At 41.0% G+C, this 20396-nt stretch overlaps 1 protein-coding gene across 22 annotated transcripts in view; it reads left to right on the forward strand.

The window, feature by feature from the left end:
- The window catches only part of TENM2 (teneurin transmembrane protein 2), a 1510370-nt gene that overhangs the window by 1383917 nt on the left and 106057 nt on the right, over positions 1–20396 (forward strand). For all 22 annotated transcript variants that reach the window (XM_074551980.1, XM_074551988.1, XM_074551987.1 and 19 more), the window contains 3 exons: positions 699–812; positions 12070–12275; positions 18867–19062. In XM_074551980.1, the coding sequence (XP_074408081.1) occupies positions 699–812; positions 12070–12275; positions 18867–19062 (516 nt within the window). The remainder of the gene's footprint in view (positions 1–698; positions 813–12069; positions 12276–18866; positions 19063–20396) is intronic.

Consider the following 20396-nt stretch of genomic DNA (forward strand, 5'->3'; position numbering starts at 1 on the left):
GAGGCCCTGGCACAGGTTGCCCAGATGAACTGGAGATGCCCCAGCTCTGGAAGTGTTCAAGGTGAGCTTGGACAAGGCTTGGAGCAACCTGGGACAGTGGAAGGTGTCCCTGCCCATGGCAGGGAATTGGAGCTGGATGATCTTGGCAGGTTCCTTTCAGCCCAAACCATTCTGTGTGATTCTATTATCCTAATGTATTGATTTAAATAAGTTGTACTAAACACAGAATAATTGCATTACCAAGTCACTACTTTACACAGGGCTAAAGCCAATTTTATAATCAACATATAAATTACCACCTATAATTTAAACTCGGAGCTGGTACTTGCAGCAAGTGCTTTGTTTCCTGAGATGTGTCCCCGCACCGTGTGAGTCAGGAAAGTGGCCGGCTCTGCCCAGAGCTGTGAGCATTTTGCTTTTTGTATTTCAGTGCCACACAGATGCGCGTGAATCACCAGGGATCGCTTTTGTTTATTTATTACGGGGGGAAGGGGGTGTTTTTTGCTGCTGTTGCCGGTTCTGTCAGCACATCCCCATCCCTGCGAGCCGAGTGGCTCTGGGGCATTCCCGCGGGGCGCTCGGGTGTCTGCAGCCGCGCTGACCGCTGTCTGTGTCCCTGTGTTCGCTGCCTGTGCGTCTGTGTCCGCTGTCTGTGTCCCTGAGTCCCCGCTGACCTCTGTCTGTCCCTGTGTCCGCAGCCATGCACCTGCTGGGCCTCAACTGGCAGCTGCAGCCGGCCGAGCCGCCGACCTTCAGCAACGGCCTGCGCCCGCCCGGCGACGACGGCCCGCCCGCGCCCCCTGCCGGCAGAGGTGGGTCCGCGCCGCGCCCCCACCACGGCCTGGTCCGGCCCGGCCGAACGGACGCGAACCGCCACAAATGCCAGCTGAACTGCCACAAACTGCACCAAACCCCAGTTGAAGTGACCCAAACAGCCCCAAAACCCCAGATGGACTGGCAAGAGCCGCCCCAAACACCACCCGAACTGCCCCAAAACCTGAACCACTACAGTGCCCCAAACCCGCAGATGAACCATCACAAACTGCCCCAAAACCCCACCTCACCACCCCAAAACGCTGCCAGACTACCCCAAAATGCCATCAAGCCACCAGAAAACACCCCAAAAAGCCACCAAACTACTACCAACAGCACCCAAATGTTACCAAACCTACAAATCGCCCAAAACGCCACCAAACCACCCCAAAACACTGGCAAACCCCCACAGTCCTCCCCAAAATGCTGGCCAACTGCCCCAAACACCACCAAACCCCTATAAACCACCCCAGAATGCTACCATACAGCCCAAAACACCACCAAACCCCTACAGACTGCCCCAAAACGCAGCCAAACCACCCCAAAATGCCACCCATCGTTTCCTTCCCATGGCTCTCAGCACCCCCCCATGTTCACACTAAATCCTGCAGGTTCTGGTTTATCACCAATGAAGTTGTGGTAGGAGGATGCTGGGGAAGTGCTCTCAGAAATGTGCTGTGTTTACTGGCTGCATGTTCTTTTTCCAGGCATAGCTTAGAGATCCCAAAGAAAGAGGAGGCTGAGGGAGCTGGGGCTGCTCAGCTTGCAGAGGTGACTGAGAGGAACCTCATTAATTGTGTAAATATCTGCAGGGAGGGCTCAGAGCATGGACCAAGCTCCTCACAGTGGTCCCAGCCAGCAGAACAGGAGGCAGTGGGCAGAAACTGGTGCTCAGGAAGCTCCACCTGAACATGAGGCAGAACTCCTGTGCAGTGACCAAGCACTGGATCATACTGGCCCAATCTCCCTCACTGGGGATATTCCAGAACATTCAGGACACAATCCTGTGCTCTGGGATGACCCTGCTGGAGCAGGGGGGTTGGACCACATTGACCCACTGTGATCCTTTCCAGCCTGATCCATTCTGGGGTTCTGTGAAAAGCTTTAGTAGAAGCAACCATTGTAGTGCTTGAGAGAATTCAAGAACTGGCTTGCAGCCAGGACCACATCCCTGGTTCTTCTTTCTCAGTGAATTCTAATAGCAAACACTAAGGACAGCAGAATTTGACCCATGGTAAATGGTCTGTCTTGTGATATTAATGTGAGAAATTAGACAACAAGTGGTTTCTTTTTTTCTTAAAGAAAAACTGTGTTCCGGAGGAGGATGACAAAGACATGGCAGAGGAAAGAAAAAAATAAGTAAAACCTAGAACCAGAAACACTTTATTAAACTGAGAAAACCTGTGTTAAAAACACAGAGAAGTTACATGTCACAAAAAGGATTTTAATCATTTAAATGGAATGTTTTTTGCTGATGAGGTTCAGGGGTTTTCTTTGCTACATCACAGTGAGGTCTTCTCTGGTTATTATAAAAATTATGGGGAGAAGGCAGAACAGAATGTTACAATCAGACAAAGCACCTCCCACGCTTTAGTGGGCTGGGATGGTGGATGGCATGACTGGAACAGGAGAAGTCTGAGCACTTGATTTTTGTCAGCTGAAATGTCTCTGAATTCTGTTCAGGGACTGAGCACTGCCTTGCACTCAGGACCTGTGGCTCATGTGAAACTTGGTAATTGCCAAAGCAAGTGTTAGAAGCAAATGCTGACAATGGATACTTGTATTGGGAAAACAATCAGTTAAAATAGACTTGGGAAAGGAAACCGAGTTGTTCTTTTATGAGCTTGATCATTTAATGGATTTGCTTCTTTTTTTTCAATAAAGGCTGCTGCACCTCAGCTTCTTCATGTTTTCCATGGAGGATCTAGATTTTGCGTCCTCCTTGTCATGAAATCCTACATCCTGATAGTGCCAAAAACCTGAAAATTTTTAGACAAGTGTTCATTGGTTTGGCTTTCATCTCTGTCTGGCTGTAGGTGAAAGTGCATGAGCAGCACATCCCTAAGTGCAAGGCAGAAGGTTTTCATTGCTGCTGAACTGCCTCCAGGTTGGGCACAGGTGAGAGACCCTGTGGTTTTGGGCAGGAACTTGAAGAGCTCAGGTCGGCAATTATGGTCATTTAGCAGACAACTGCAGGGCTTTAACACCTTTCCCAATTCCCTCCCTGCAGCTTTTTGTTGCCATCTCTGTGCAAATATAGGGCAGCAGGACTGCAGGATTGGAATGGGCTCATCTGCCTGGGGCACTTCAGTGCAAATTCTGGCAGTTTATGTCAGCCCCACTCTAATTAGCTTTGCACATTTGAGGAGGCTGAGATGCTGTTTTGGGAGTGGTAACCTCCTGTAGAGGAGACAAGGAGACAGAACTGCTGGTTATGTCTTCAATTGCTGCAGTTAGCTTTCCTCAGAGCATGTTGGAAAAGTTTGCTTGTTCTTCTGACATTTTGTAGAAAGTTGCTGAAATGCTGAAAAGGTGGGGGAAGGAGGAAGAACAATATTTAGGCAAGTAATCTTCCACAGTGGAATTAAATGAATGACAGGTTTGGGTGAACACAAGGAATATCGAGAAGACAAATTCCTAGAGCTGGGAAGGGTGAAAAGTTTTTCTACCTCACCTTTCTTTTTATGTCCAAGTTAAAATTGCTATCCCAGCAGTTTTTAGGAAAAAGCCTCTGACAGCTTTTAACACAACAACCATTTCAGGGCTCTGGCTGTGGAGAGTGACCTTTCTATAATTGACACAACTCAGGATGAAGCCATTCTTTTCAAAACACGGGTCTCCCAAAGAAACCTTTAACCCCTGCTCTGAGAAGGGCCACTTAAACACAAGCTGTGCCTACTCAGCAAGCAAAGCATTTTAAAGTAGAGCAATTTGAAAGGAGGAAAAAAAAATAAGGCAGGTATTCAATTTGATCTGCCTGTTCCTTATTAAGAGACTAAATTCTGGTAGGAAATAATAAAACTGCAATTTAAGGGGAATGTAAATTACTTTATTACTGCATTTTCCTATCTGAATGAAAACAAAATTCACTATTAAGATAACACAGTTTCAGGTTTTTTGTAATTACACACTACATCTCGCTAATAGTGGGTATGTCTGAAAGGAGGAGGCAAGTGCAATGGGCAGAAAAATCCCCAGTGCTGCTTTAAAACTGCAAGTGAAGTCCACCATGCTGTGAAAGTTGTGTTCGAGTAGGGATTTAAATTAGCAGACAAAAATTCCCTTTCTAATACGGATCATAAGGCAGTAACCCTTCATAGTGCATAAAACCTCAAAAATTGATACTGCCTTGGAATTTCTATGGGGATGAGATAAGATTATTATGACATTAAAAAACTTTCTGAGTAAAGCCCATTTATCTCTTATGTTGCATAAGGATAATGTTAGAATTTGGGTGTAATAAATCTAAATTAAGGGGGAAAGTGGGGGAAAAGAAAAGAGGCATGTTTGGGAATAATTATTTCTTCAAAAAGCAGTGAAATAGATGCCCTTATGGGATTTATCTGTGTCTGAATTCTATTAATCTATGCCAAAAGTTTTCTAGATTTAAAATTATGTGGTGGGCTAGACACACATTTCCATAAAATCTGTGACCATGTTTCTAATTGACAGAACACACCTACACTAACCCCAGCTGAAAACCCATATAAAGAATGCTTTGGTGTCAACTTTTTCATTTAGGACATATTGTCTTTGATGTGCTCAGAAATCTAGCAAATTTTATAGTAATTCAAAACTCTCTTAGTACTTTTTATCTTGATTGTTTGCTATAGTAATGCTCTAGAAGGCTGAAAAGCACAGGAAGAGATTGTGATCTCTGATTCTAGAACCTCCTATTTTAAAAGACACCAAAAGTAATTGTGGACAGTTGTAGAAAGATGGCTTTAGGTACAATAAATACACTGACTCTTTGGAAAAAAGTTGATAGGAATTTTGATATTCACATAATCCAGGGTTTGCTTCTCTTTGGATGAACCAACCTGATCCAAGCTCATGCTCAGTTTGAGGTATTTCACAAAGTCTACCACAGTGTATGTGGATTTCAGAAAGACTTTTTTTTTTTCAAAAATATTGCAGTTATTAAATATTAAAGTACTGAAGTGTCATGAAAAATACTTGTTTCCAGATACCAAATTCAGAATTGCAAATGTAATGTCAATAATGAAACGAAGAAAGTTTAATTAGCTGTTAAATTTGGCACCACCTCACTTGCTTGAGCTGTGAGAGAGGGGAAAACCAGATTTCTACTGATGTAGCAGAAATTGTCCTTGGATGGATGTGGGAAGCTGAGCTCAGCAGTCATTGTGGGGCTGTACAGGTTGTCTTCAGCTCTCTCCAAATGATGCTGAGAGCTCTGCCAGATGCTGCAGCTGTGAGTCACATTTTGGGCTGCACACAAATTGTTTTCTACTAGCTCAGATATTTTATTAGCGATGCAGCACACAGACAGTGCTAGAGGAGTGACAGGATTCTGAGAGGGGAGGATGTGCCATCCTGCCAGAGAGATGAGCTGGGGCTCGGATGCCAACAGAGCAGCTCGTGAGTCACTGCCTGAGGCAGCAGTGCTGCCCCCGACTGTGCTCCTGCTGAAACCCACCCAGCACACGGGGCAAGGACTCGGCAGCAGCTGCAGGGAACTCTCTGTCGCCTTGTAAAAGATAAACTCATCCCTCATTAACAATGTAAACAACATGAATCTCCCGGTTCTGCTGTTTCCTGTCAGACGCCTTGAAACAGACGATCAGAATGTAATAGCAGTCAGTGTGTTTTAAATGTCACTTCTCTTACCTTCCTTCAGTTTAATCAAGACAAGCCATCATTTTCCAGGTGGATTAATCTTATTAAGTATTTATGTGGCTAATGTAATGTAGATCTTAATTAACACGTTAGCAAGCAGAACTGTTAAGATGGAGGCTATGAAGGCTAGCAGATGTGGTCTTCTGAAAATACACCAGACTTAAGGGCTGTCTCAGAAAAGCAAAGGATTTGGATAAATTCAACAGAATAGGAGTTTTGGATTTCTGAGTGTGTTAATGGTGATAGCATGAGTTGCTCTGTTCAAAGTTGGTGATGAAGTTTGATAAATGTGGTAGGATGGAATATAAGAAAATAAAGATAGTGTAGAAAGTAATCTTATCCATAAGGAGTTGAAGCTGGGCCAATTATCAAAGATTAGGAACAGGCCTGACTTTAAGAGGCCACAGCTGTGACCAGTGAGACAAAGATGCTATAAAAGAGTGGGGTGGCTGGGTGAGAGGGGAACTGGAGTCAGTTTGTGAAGAAGAAAGAGTCAGTGCTCTGGGGAAATGCCCACGAGAAACACCAAGAAGGTATGGAACTTTTGTGATAAGGAGACAACAGCATGGAACCCCTGCAATAAGATGACAACAGGTATATGCCATGTCCGGGGTTCCTATTTCCAAAAGTCCTTAGTTCTCAGCAAGGCACCAAAGAGATGAACAATCAGAGATGATTGCTATCCTGATTCAGAAATCCATACTAGTATGTATTTGCTCTGTGTGAAATGCAGTGAACCAACAGAGCTTAATTTTATTTTGGTTATAATTTGCTTTGATTCTGAAAGCAATGGCTCTTGTCAAGCCATGCTCACATGAATGTGAAGATGTGCCTAAATTTTTAGGTGTATCAGGTGTGTCATATTTTAGTAAAAGCAAACTGCTTCATTTCCCTGCACATTGGTTGGCTGCAGCTGAGCCAGAGCTGGGGTCTTATGCAGGCACTCCCTTTGAAGATCTTTTTTCCTCTTGCCATAATTGAAATTTAGAATGCTGACTAGACAAGCTGAGGTTTTGGTTTTGTACCAGAAGCTGTTTTTCTGGACTTCTGAAAGCTCATACACTCAGAAGCTTCCTTCCTCCTCACTTTCCAGAACAGAGCTCATTGGTGCCTCAGCATCTTAAGTGTGCCTGAAGTTCAAATGTGCCACAGCAGCTCCTGCAGACAAACTCTCATTGCCTGGCTTTTTAGCTCATTGCAGCTGAGGGAATTTGTTTTGCAGTAGCAGTCAATCTATTGTACACATTCCAGAGATAATCTGTTCTCACCTGAGTCCTAGGGCACTTAGGTGATAGTAGATAATTTGAAGTGTAAGTTCATACAGGGAGTTGTCAGTATGGTAACAGTGCATAGCACTGATTTTTCCACTGAAGATATTTGTATGGAAAAGGCATTTTCTACTCTATTTTATTTGCCTTACTGGAACAATAAGACATGTCTGGCCATATAAGTAGCAAATTTACTTAAGGAAAAAAGTTAAACTATCGTGCAGAGCCATAGTAATTCTCACACGGTCTCTTTTGGCAAAAAGTCAGTGGAGTCTATTTTTATATTGAATGGTTTCCTTTACACAGCTGTACCATAAATTTCTTCAGAATTCCAAGTCATCTGTGAAAATCCCTGGCTATATAAAAAGAACAGCAGAAAAATAAGCTAGATAAAAAGATAAGATAAGCTATGTCTGTAGCAGTGATTTATAAGAAATATAGAATTACAGGAAAAGAAGGTAAAGAGAATTTAACCAACCCTGGTGATATTTATTCCTCGTATTTAATTTGAGCTTGTCCACATTATCTTGGTAGTTCATTTCAGATCCCCTGGAATGGTTATTCTGCTAGGTATTTTTCAAGAGTGTCATCAAGATGCAATTTGCAGTCATCCCCATGATAGAGGCACACAGCCACAGCACTGGAGTTAATTGCTGTTTCAATGTGATGTCTGTAGTGTGACACTGCTGGTAGCCAGATTTCATTTTTTAGTTTTAATTTTAGCTACAGTGTAGGATACTGTAGTTATAAATAATCAAGTATATCTGGTTGCAGTGTAAATACAGCTCTGCCTCCATGGCTGACACTGCTTGACATCAGTTAAATTAAAGGCTGACTGGGCATGTCCCATCCTCTGTCACCTTGGATCTGACCTCCAGCTCACAGATGAGACCTGCTGACAGCTTAGCAGGGGGAGTTTGCATTGCTGTTGTCATGGATTGCCTGTCTGATGGCTTCAAAGGCAAATACACTTGAATGCTAAAAACAGTCTTTTCAAATGTATATGCCAAAATAGTAATTCAGCTGGGTAAATAAAACAGCAGTTTAAATGAATAAGTGTTATTTAGTTGATGAATATATGTTTGACTGAGTGATTGAAATGGCTCCCCTGGGTAAGATGAAGAAGTATGCTTTTAAAACTCTTTTGTAGATGTTTATAGAGAGAAAATGACAGGGGAAAAAAAAATCAAGTATCTATGGGGTTATGAGATAAACATAGAACTTTACAACAGTCACCCACAACAGAGAATGATCTTGGGATTCATTTGTTCACAGCAGCATGAGTAGTTTGGGTTGGTCTTTCTTCACAGATTTGTCAGTTTGTCACATCTGTACCTTCACTAAAATGCAGTTGATGCTCTTTGAATGTGATCTGCAGTGGTCCATCAAATGGAAAAGCTTCTAAAAATAGCTGGAGGGGAGTGAGTCAGGTGGCAAGATACATTCTCTGCATTAGGAGGTGAGGACTGAAGGGAGCTATAAAAAGTTTCAGTCTCTAGTGACACGCTTTGCCAGGGAAGCTGTTAGCACAGAAAAATGCCCTGCAAATACCAAAGTTAGGATGATGGTCTGCTTTTCAGGTATAAGAAAAAATCAACTTTAGCCTATTAACTGAGGTAGATTCAGTGGTCATATCTACTTTGCATTCCTCTCTGTATTTATATCCTGGGAGGAAACAGTATGAAGAGGCCAGTACTGAGACACCCTCTGTAATATTTATATTTACTGCTCTGCCTTCCTCATCCTCAAGGTGAGGACTGTTAATAATTCTGTCAGTGTTAATAATTCTGTTTTACACATAGGCATCTGAGAGCAGCAAGATCATGACCAACCCCGGTGCAATGGCAGTATCACAGCAAGGAGCAGAACCAAGATGCTGTCACTGGTTTTGTGTCATACCAACAAGGATAATTCAGCAGGCATTTATGAGAGCATGATTCAATAATGCATAATCTTCAGAGTTTATTGACATCTTGTGGGACTTAAAACTTTATAAGTTGTTAGCTAAGCTTGCAAATATGAAACCTGGGTTTTAGTATAACTTGAAGCATTTCTAAATTTTGTTATTACAGCATTGTAATGTAGCTCCATAAAAACAGGATGCCATGATTTAAATTCTTAAAAGCAAAAGGAAAGGATGCTTTCAGCATGCCAGAGGTGAGGCAGCAGCTGTTCCTTGCAGATGTGGCACAGGCTGGGTATAGAGCATTCTGAAATATTCTGAAGCACTACAGAAATACAGACTGAAAGGAGTCGCCCATCTGCCCCATTCTTTGCTGCAGGTTAAATATATCTCAGCCACTTCTGGGAGCTGATCATCTAACCTGCTCTTCAAGTCCTCTGCTGGGGTGAACCCCTGTCACAATTCCCTTCCCAGGGAGATTTTCCTAAGATGCTCCAGGAGGAGAACTAGGAACCAGGTCATTCGTGTTGTAGAGCAAAATAGAGGTGTATCTGTGGGGAGATGCTTCCAAGGACAATATCAAACCAAACAGAATTATTTCAGTGTTAGATAAACCTGAATCAAGTCTCTGGGCTCAGTAATAACTGCAAATTCAATTGTCTTATCTGCAGTTTTCACCAATTTTTCATTTCACCTTGATAACGTCAACCTTCTGATAAGAAATTCAAAGGAATTGTCTTCTACTAATTTTTTGGAGGAAAGTCTGACATCCAATATATTTTTTTACGTTTGCATGCTGAAGTAGTATGAATGTAACTCTGGTTTTCCTGATGGCTGAAATTTTATTATTTTAGCTTAATTGATATATTTGAGGATCCTTGAGTCCTGAAAAATGCCCTTTCCCACAGAGAAATAGAAAGTAGAAATTTGGATATCCAAAGGAAACTGAGGGTAAATTTATCTAGAAATACTAAAACTTTATCCTCCATTAGAATTAAATTTATTTTACAATTCTATTCTACAGTTTACATCTTTACGGTTCTAGAGAATATATACATAATTAGCAAAAGCCATTGACAGTTTTGGAGTTTCTTTAATAGCCAGTGAAACTATAACTGCCAACAGAGACTATTGTGGTCTCTGTACATTTGCTGCACTGGATAATAATAATAATTCCTGGAAATAGCTTTTTCTTTGACTGGTTGGCTATGGATATCTTGCTCCTGAAGAAGGTTCTTTACAGTGTGTCAAGAAGCCTTTTGCAGATTAGATACAGTTGATGTTCATCAAAGAATGCTTCCAAAGAAATTATTTACAGCCTACTTTTAAATATTGAAAAAATATTCATGATTTATTACCATATGTTGGGATTGTGAAATAAATGTAATGTTCTCAAAGGAGGTGAAGGTGCCTGCAGTCTTTGCTGACTTCCCAGCTCTGCCAGTGATAGTGTACCATGCCACAGGTGCAGGTGATTTTTGGTGTATTCTCTGCCCCTGATTTCCTCTCCATGTAGGTGGGTGAGAACTAATTTAAATTCCAGTGAGGTGATGCCTGCCTTCACTGAGATAGGAACCTTGAGATATCCTCTGTTGCAGTAATCCATTAGAAATGAAATCCATGAAGCAGGATATGTTTGGATCTGGTTGCTCTCTGTGGCTCTAAGGGCACATTGCTGGACACTCTCAGCCATTTTTCCTCCTTTTTGCAGCCTCTTGTTGCAGCTTCTCCTGCCTTCCCTTTCTTTGTCAGTGATGTTATTGTAGACCCATTAACATAGAAAATAAAAAAACAAACAAGTTGCCAAAAACTGTAGAGCAGTTGGTATTCAGAGCATTCTTTTACCAATTCAAAACACTGCCAACATAGTATCTGTTTCATTATGTACAAGTGTAAGTGCTGCTAACATAGATAATTTAGAATCTATAATTGAAACCGTGCTTTTGCTGCTCTCTCAATTAAAGATAGTCAAGACAGAAAAGCTGTTATGTACTTACCTACTGGAATTATATGTTGTTCTGTGCCATCCCATTACATTCATACAGTGCTGGAAGGTATTTCAAAAGTAACTTGCCCTTTATTGAAAATAGCATTACACCACCACAACAAAACTCCTATGAAGGAAACAGAAAAAGCCCCATGAAGTAAACAGTTTTTACAAATGCTGTCAGGTTTTATCAGAGGTATCACTACCATCCACTCTGTGGTAATAGTGGTATTAGTGATACCTTTAAGTTTCTGTGATTGTCAACAGATATTTTCTGTGGTTGTCTGGTTTATTATAGTGTCTTTGTAAGAATTTTTAAATGGATTTCTCACCATGTTGTTTGGGAATACAGAACACAAAACCAAGCAATGCTGCATACTGTAGCTTAAAAACACTGCTAATTCCATGTTCTGCACTCCATGTTTAAAATATGCGTAGCCTCAGAACCTGTTCAGTTGAGAACAGAAGGGATTTGCACCATATTTTAAGAGTTGACTATTTCATGGGCTGGAAGCCAGAGCACTCAACCAGAAAGGCCTTGTATCTTGTCTTCAATAATGCATGCTGAAAAACCAACAAATGATGGATTTTAACTAACCAGAGCACAGGGGAAGAAGACTTGTAGATAGACCCTCCTTCAGGCAGAGAGAGCTTCAAAGGCACTGCACTGAGCTGTGCTAACTCTGTTTCAAGGAGAAATGCATGTTAGAGTACAGACATTGTCCTCTAAACCCTTTTGTGTGCATTTCATTTCTTCTGTCAACTCTATTCTGTGAGCTCAAGTCTATTGGACCACTTCAGTGAAGAAAACAGTGATAATAAAAATTTGCAATCAGTTCATTTACATTTGAGGTACCCTTCAGTTCACCTTTCTGGCACATTTTTATACTCCAGTTGTGTACAAGATGCAACTGAAAAGAGCACAGAGAGATTCACGTGTGTTTAATTGACTCTGCTGTTGCTGTTTGATCAGTGAGGAGCAATCACAGAATTAAAGGGTTTCAGGGATGAGAAGATTGCTGATGCTCCACAGAAAAATAAGGTTTGCAGAGTTTTTGCTTCAAATATAAGGGCCAAAATCTTACATCCTGATTGGAACAGCAGGCAGATTGCATCAGAATAAGAAAGTTACAGTTTGATTTAAGAGGTGTCACTGCCACAGATGTTAATCTTGAATGAATAAAACTACCTGTATTGAAACCAGTTGTCTCATTTGATTTATGTTTGCTTTTGTTTTACAGGACCATGGGTCACTAGGAATAGCAGCATAGATAGTGGAGAAACAGAAGTTGGCCACAGGGTCACCCAGGAGGTGCCTCCAGGAGTTTTTTGGAGGTCTCAGATCCATATCAGCCAGCCACAGTTCGTGAAGTTCAACATATCCTTAGGGAAGGATGCTCTTTTTGGTGTTTATATAAGAAGAGGACTCCCACCATCACATGCCCAGGTACTTTATCAATGTGTTTGTTGCCTTTCAATGTCAGAATGCAAAACTTAGGTCATCTTTGTTAGGTTTATGTTGGAGTTTACAGAATTCAACTTTAGGGATTTCCTGAACTCCTTCATTTGCCTCATCATAACATTTTTGGGTTGCTACATACTTAAGCAATATATTATTATTATTATATAAAGTAATTATGTCCTTGCCATTCAAATGAGATCTTAATTCTCTGGTATATTCTTGGCACAAACTGGGATAAAACTATCCAGTTATCTATGAGAAAAAACTGATGAGTTAAGGACCCAAATCTTTGATTGAACTTGGGAGTAAAGGAGTGAGGAGGTTGATTTGCGTTTATTACCTCTGCTTCTAAGAATTTGTGCAGAAGGAGCTTTGGCTGTGCAGAATTCATCAGCTTTCTGTAGTAAGCTGTTTTGCCATGTTCTGTGAGTTACTGTATGGGTGTTTCTGAGTGGTAACAAATCAGGATCAGCAGTGCCCAGCCCGAGGAGGGAAGGATCTGGTCAGATTTCCATGTTAGCATATGCTGTCCTGAAATTTGATACAAAGGCTGGAAAAATTGGGAAATTGCAGAGGGCTGCTGACTGATTTTCAGTCATTTCCAGCCATCCAGGCAGCACAAAAAATATATCTTCAGAGAATGTATTCCAGGGTGGGAGCCTTTCTTCAGAATGTTTTGATTTTGGCTGTAAGGCTTCATTCAGTATGCTGTCTTGAGGGTGAAATTCTGTCTGTGGATCTTCAGCTGTTCCATTGAGGTCATGACATAATTCATTGCACATGTCTCATTTAATTCAGAATTTTAGTGCTCACTTCCCCTATTCCATCATGAATAAAATGGGAATTTATTTAAGGGAAACAAACAAAAGTATAAATCATTAAATGAAAATTACTTAGGGCAACCAAAGCTCCAAAGCAATCATCAAAGTTTGCTATAAATACAGGTTAATTTTAATTTTTTGACTAAGACATGAGGGAGATATGCCTGTATCTTTTACAAGAAATCCAGTTGGAAGTAGTTGGTAGTACAAAATATTTTCTTTTAATTCAGGATGAACTTTATTTTGCAGTATGATCAGATGTATTTGTTCTAGGTTTCATTATGATGTTCTCATCTGAGAAGGCTGTGATCAGGCAGAGGTTTTTTTCCTTTGACTCCACCTCACATGGATAGAATAGAAATTTTTTGACCTTTCTATTAAATTAAATTAATGAGAAATATCATCTGTGTTTCCTGTTGAGCTGGATTCCTCCTCAGGGTACCTGCTTTCTTCAGAGGAAACAGATCTAAACCTCTTCATAAGTGGGGTTAATGAAACACACTGTGTATAAACTGGTATAGATCTGTCTGAATTTGCAATATGAACCAGCATAAACTTCCCACGTTCAGGCAGGGTCCTGGTGCTTGTTAATAGGGTGCTACAGCAGGAGGTTCCATGGCAGTTTTGCCCAGCAATCAAAATTCAGTCAAGCTGCTACCAAATGAAATTATTTTAGAATAAGAAATGCAAGCTGTTACAGACCTGAGTTAGTGAAAAGAAGCCTTGTTCTGACAGAAAGGAGCACAATACTTTTGTATGAATGAAAACAGTCTGAAGTTGACACCAGACGATATTTTAAAATTGAAATTTAAAATCCTTGTTTCTGTAGGTTAGGGACATGAGCTCTAAAGCAGTGAACAGCTTGACAGTTCATCACTGATCAGTGCTCATATGTCAAGCTGAGTAAAATCCTTTGTGGGAACAAGTCAATAATCAGCAAATTAGGTACATGATTAACCTGAGACAACAAGATGCAGTTCCTGTCTGAGAGCCCTGCTGAGATTTAACCTTCTCAGTATTACTGTTTAGCAAATATTCTAAGTGCCTGGTTTAGTCAGTCAAACTGATGTAGCTGTAAACTTGTCTGGATGCAGCCTGAGTGCTGTGTGCATGGGGAGGGGAGCTCTGAGGAGAGGCAAAAATGCAGTTTTGAGTGGCAAGCAGAGTACAAACAGGAATGCAGTGCTTTTGGGCAAAATCCCTCCAACCTGTGTACTGCTATGCAGAATCCTATGCAGAAGTAACAAAATGCACATTGCAGGCTTGAATGATCAATAGGAATTTAGCAGACAAGAGTCATATTAATAGAATTGATAATGTATAGAAAATGAACTGTAAATATCAAATAATGCATGAAGTGACTCTGCAGAGCTTACAGGAGTTGTGGTGTTGCTACATGCTGGTAGCACGTTCCAAATGATGCATGAAATGAGGTAACCTGAGAGGAACTTCCCTGGAATGTCTGGAGAAGGCAATGTGTGGGGCTGTATTGTTTTCATTTCCAGCATCATGGCTTATACTTATAAATGTTTCATGTCAAAATGAAAACTCTCTTCATTCAGACCAGGAAATGGCTTTATTTGGAAAAAACCTTTGAGAGCAGGGGAGCATCAATATTCCCTTGGCTTTTAGCAGGTGCTCAGACGCTTTTAGGTGCTCTGAGCGCCTCAAGTTGCCTGGTGGCCACAGGGCTGGCCTGAACTGGCTGGATTGTGGAAATCCAAATGTGGGAACAAACCGCTTGGTTGGCTGCCATCGTGGGTGTCAGATGTTTCATGGCTGTGTTTTAATGAATAATTACCAACTGGATTTTATGAAGAACTAATTTTAGAGCACTTTGCAAACAAGTTTCCCTGCCATATGTTTTCCTGGCTGCTTGGATCCTACAGGGCTTTGGCATAAAGGCGAGTGCTGGCCGCCACCCCAGGCGTGCTCCCCCTCTCCTGTTGAACATGCATCCCTCATTGAGACAAGAGCTCTAGGAGATCATTCTTTTCAATTCCTAATCTCAAAAACTCCTAGGCATTTTGTGGAGGTATGCAAATTGTTTCAAATCCAAGAAAATCCCTGAAGATTATGGCAGCTCTCTGCGTTTCCAGTCCTGAGCCCTGCGAGCTCCCTCAGCTCCGCAGTGGTCACAAGTGGTTCCTTTCCTCTGTGCGTGGCTGGGCTCGGTGGCTTTGTGCAGTGCTGGAGTCACAGCCATAGGTGTGGAGCTCCCACACTGTTCTGCTGGCTCCCCATGGTTACCAGAAAAAGAAAGCCTTTATTAGCCCATGAATAAAATGCATCACAGGGTAGAGAGCCCTGAATGGAGAAATTATAAAAACAAATTGCTCAGAAAGAACTTAGCATGAGGTTTTAGGTTTGTAAATAAAAGTAAGCAGTAGGATTTCAGTATGCTGGGTAGTAAAAATAAACAAACTCACCGAGAGCGAGAATTTGGAATTTGTTTAGCAGGGGAGGCTGGCAAGTCAGTTGCTTATATTGGGCTTTAATCATAGTAAGTACTCCCTGCTGCAAAATTGAACTCTGATGATGTAGTCATTTGGGATTTCTGCTGCATGTTGTTCCTGAGCTGTTTTAGCCATTTTTGTGACTTTCAGTATGAAGCCATGAACTATAAAGGATCATTAAAAAAGAAAACAAAAAAGCCAAAAGTCAGTGAAACTTCCAAATTACTTCAGTGATTTAATTTGGTTTGACATGTCCATTCCCTAATTCATGTGATTTAGTGGCCTCTTCCTCAGCAGTTGTGTGTGTGTGCTAGATTAAGGATTCCACAGTTGCTTTTTAATGATCATGAAATTACTTGCCTCCTTTTCCTAGATGGGTTTTCTAATCTATTCATATATGCCAATAAGTAGCTTTAAAGCAAGAGTGATATCTTCAGCACAACATTATGTAAAAGTAATTAATCATGCAAGGGTGGTAAATCAGAAAATCAACAGGGCCATGAAAAGCAAAATGATAATTCAGCCAAGCATGTGAAGAAATCTTATCTGCTTATGAGTTCCCAGTGTCTTCTTGGTGACCCTTCAGTCAGGGATTTTCGATTTTGGGGCACAAATACCTCCTCCTTACTGACATATTAAGATTAATGCATACAGGGAACCATCAGCAGATACATTAACTTCCTTCTTTCTTTTTTTTTTTTTTTCCTCAGTCCTGAGAAATCCGAAGAGGGATAAAAATGTAACATTGTTTTCTATATCACTTTGCACCAGTACTTCAGCATTCAGAGTTATCCAGATTCAGTCATTTTGCTTTTGCCTGGCCATTAAATTATTTGTCCTGGTTTGATTAAAGAGGGGCAATACCCTTTTAACTGTACCAAGTTAAAATCACCATGCCAAGGGACCTGCTCTCACCAGGTCACACCCCATCATCATGAAAAGAGATTCTGCAGCTAAAACTACTTCAAGCAGCTTCAGGCTGAAAACTCTTCCCCTTCGATCTGGCCAACTGCTGAGCCTTCTCTGCTATATGAGGTAGAATCAGCATCAAACAGGGGGAGGCAGAGGAACCTGCCAGCACAAGCAGAGAGGAACAGCGTGTTGCCAGTGAGAAATGTCAGCTTTTATTGCTGCTTCCCCAGTTGACCCTTTGTGAACAATTGTTCTGAAGAGCACAATTTCTTTTTCCCAAGATGTTGCCCAAGTAATAACATTTCCCAAGGAGGTGATGAGTCTGTCCTTAACCTCTGACTGTTAGACAATGGCTTTTAGCAATCTTCCCAAATGCCATTGATTTCAGAGATAGATATATGTGTGTTTGGTACCTCACATATGCTGAAAGTTACCGGCTTGCCAGAATTCTCTACATCTTTGGCATGCTTTGCCTGAATTTCACTAATTTATCTGATTTACCTTTTCCCATTTAAATCATATATGGAAAAGGCTCAAGTGGATGGCAATCTGATATTGAGTGAAACTTTTTATTCCACTTCTCTTACTTTGTTCCTCGTTTAAAAGCATAGAATAATAGGTAGAGTGCATAATGCTCTCACTGTGATGATAACTCTCAGCATTAGTAGATTTGGTCAAATTCCTCCCTGCTATGGATTTCCTTTGTGGAAAGGCTGCAGGTCGGTGTCAGTTCCACAGTTTACCAGGAAGACAAGAGTTCTGGCAGACATTTCCCTTTGTTGTGAGGCTGAGCCTACCAGGGCTCTGTAATGCTGGTACATAAGAGGTTTTCAGCTGGAAAGGTGAGGTTTTATACCCCAGTTTTGGGTAGATGTGATGGCACTCGAGTGTTAAATTTGTCTGTCTTCCACTAATAGGGATAATCTTCATTATTTTATCACAAATTGTGAATAATTTACTAGGGCTCACAGTTCCTGAGTGGAATACAGTGTGAAAGACAGTCTGTGTGTCCTTCTCTGGATGTTTATTCTATTTAGGAGCAAGGTTACAGTTTTCTGTTTAAATTGAAAGTAGGAGAAGGTAGATGTTTTCTCATAGTTGTTGTGGGCACAGCCTGGAAATGCAGAGGGAAATGTAATGAAGCTACTGGCAAGCAAGCACATACTATTACTGTATTTTATTGAACACATGCATCTTTCTTTAGACATGTCTATCTATCTCTATCTACTCCTACACAGATAAATGTGTCTAAAACAAGATGTGTTTTCATAGGGGACTTGTTATACAGCTATCAAAAGATTAGATATATTGGTTTTGGTGTTTCTTAAGGGCTTCCCTTAGATAGGGACTATGAGATCTACTCAGTTGAGCTTGAGAGCTCCAGAATCACAGACATTAATGACAGAAAAAAAGCCTATTAGGACAGCTCTCCCAGCTGCTTTGTTATGCAGAGTTATTCCCTGTTGTAGACTAACCAATATTTCTTCCAGTCTTGCTTAATTGTGGCATCTCCATTGGGAGGCTATTTACTGAGCTTAATAGATGGGAAGCTTATCTGACATTCATCTTAAATTTCTTTCTTTCTTTTTTTAGTTTCATGCCATTAATGGTGCCATCGCTCTTATGTTCTAAATAATCACTTGCTCTGTTTGATCCCTTTTCCAAAGATTAATGCAATGTTCTACCTTCTTTGGAAGCCATCCAAACAGAAATTCTCAGTTTTCCTTAATATATGTTCAATTCCCTTATTTGTGTTATTCCTTTCCATGCTCCCTCTGGTTTTTGTATCACACTTGCCCTGATTGTTCCTCATACAACCTCAGGTAAGCAACTTTGTGATGTAAAACTTGTGCAGTGTATTTTTATCTGGTCATGAGTTACTTTAGACAATCACATTTCCTGTCTGTGCTATACCTGTTTCACATTCTGGAGGCTTCCATTCAACAATATGTCTGGTGTTACACCTCAGATATCTATTCCTGTTTCAAAAAGAATTTATTGCAGGCATTTGATTAGAAAAGGATATGGGTCTCCTGAGTCTCTGAAAGCTGTGTAGGAACCTAAAATTAATGGGTCAAATAATAGATTTCAAATTGTTTCTCAAAAACCATCCTGTCAGTTTGTACATTTTATGATCACCTGTGCAGAGGAAAGATGCATTATTCTAGGTCACTGTTTAAGAAAGAATAAAAGTCTCAGAATCTCTTTGTGTTCCATGGTCAGCTAGTAAATGTTAGTTTCCCATCTCTTCCAGAATTCCATTTTAAAACAAAGTAGAGGAGAAAACAGTCAGATTTTTGAGCTGAACCATTCTGCATTCAGGTCTGTTTGGGGTTTTGTTTGTGTTCTCTTTTTTTTTCCCCCCTTGTTTTGCTTTCCCCCTGCAGTATGATTTCATGGAGCGCTTGGATGGCAAGGAGAAGTGGAGCGTGGTGGAGTCGCCGCGGGAGCGCCGCAGCGTGCAGACCCTGGTGCAGAACGAGGCCGTGTTCGTGCAGTACCTGGACGTGGGCTTGTGGCACCTGGCCTTCTACAACGATGGCAAGGACAAGGAGGTGGTCTCCTTCAGCACAGTCATTTTGGGTAGGTGCTCCCACCAGCTGGGCACTTTTCCTCTCTGTTTATACCCTCCTTTACCCAGAGCTGGAATATTTTCCTGCACTCCTCAGTATTTGGCCTGTTTGTCTTTATGTGGTGCTGTGCATCTTTTTCCCCAACACTGCTTTAGCAAAAAATCAGTAATGGGGTGTGCTGACTTTAATTCACTCATTTTTCTCTTAATATTTTAGCATTCCCATAGATCTCGAGTTTACTTTTGGAAAACAAGGCTCAGAAAATTCAGTGTGGTTTGAAGCATTCCCCAGCTAATGTTCCTCTCCCTTATCTCTGTCATTTTGATACTTTTTATTTGCTTCTCTGAAGATGCTTCTTTACACCCAGGTGGAATAGTATCCAACAGGAGAGCTGTTTAATCTTGGTGGAAAGACAGCTCAAGAAAATGATACCTGCAAATGAGATTATTGTTTGCAGCCATCCTAGAGATTAATTGAGCCAGTTAATTAGCTGTATGTTGCTTTACAGCTTACCACTCACCTAGCAGTGAGTCATCTCCTCAACATGGTGGAAGAACATCCAGCTGCAGTTTTGTTAGAATAGGATTACATTCAGTTGAGAATCAAACTGAGTCTAAATTCTGCAAGCTTTATTAGATTTGTTGTCCTTTGAAGCTCTTAATGAACTTTGCTGACTGTCTTTTCACAGAGGTGTAACAAATTCTGAGGTATCCTTTGTGATATTCTGTCCTGGCTGGTGAAGCCTGAAATGGCACTGTGTTGTATAAATCTGTAATTCCTCTTACTTCAGGGAAGCTGTAAAAAGTCAAAATGAGGGTTTAGATTTGATGAGAAATAGTCAGAGGTGTTTTCTAGTCTCGCCGTATTAATATGTAGCTTAGATTTTTTTCCTTTTACATTAGTATAGCATTCAGTCTGTTTGCCTAAATCCCAAAGGGAGTAGGTGAATAATCAACACTGTCATTAAGTACAAACATAATTGATTCTGTTACCCTGAATTAAGATGAAAAAATACTTTTCTGTGAATGTTGGAAAATATGTAGTGGTTCCACAAGCTATCAATTGCATAAAAAGCTTTTGCATCACTTCTCTAAATTCCTCCCCTGCCAAACCATGACATTATATAATTTTCCCCCATATTTTCCACAGAAGGCTTTTTCCACTTCTCTAAAAACAACAATATTTGTGCTCATATCTTGTTATGCCCCAGTGCTTAGAAAACCTTAGGATATTATAAGCTGCCCTTTACAGGGTTGCCAGGTCAAGGCTATTGCTTTCAAGAGCATCAAAGGTGTAATAGCCAGGTAGGCTACTTGATAGAGCAATGATAGTGATTGAAATGAA

Source organism: Zonotrichia albicollis, chromosome 15 (assembly GCF_047830755.1).
Source record: "Zonotrichia albicollis isolate bZonAlb1 chromosome 15, bZonAlb1.hap1, whole genome shotgun sequence".
NCBI classification, from domain to species: Eukaryota; Metazoa; Chordata; class Aves; order Passeriformes; family Passerellidae; genus Zonotrichia; species Zonotrichia albicollis.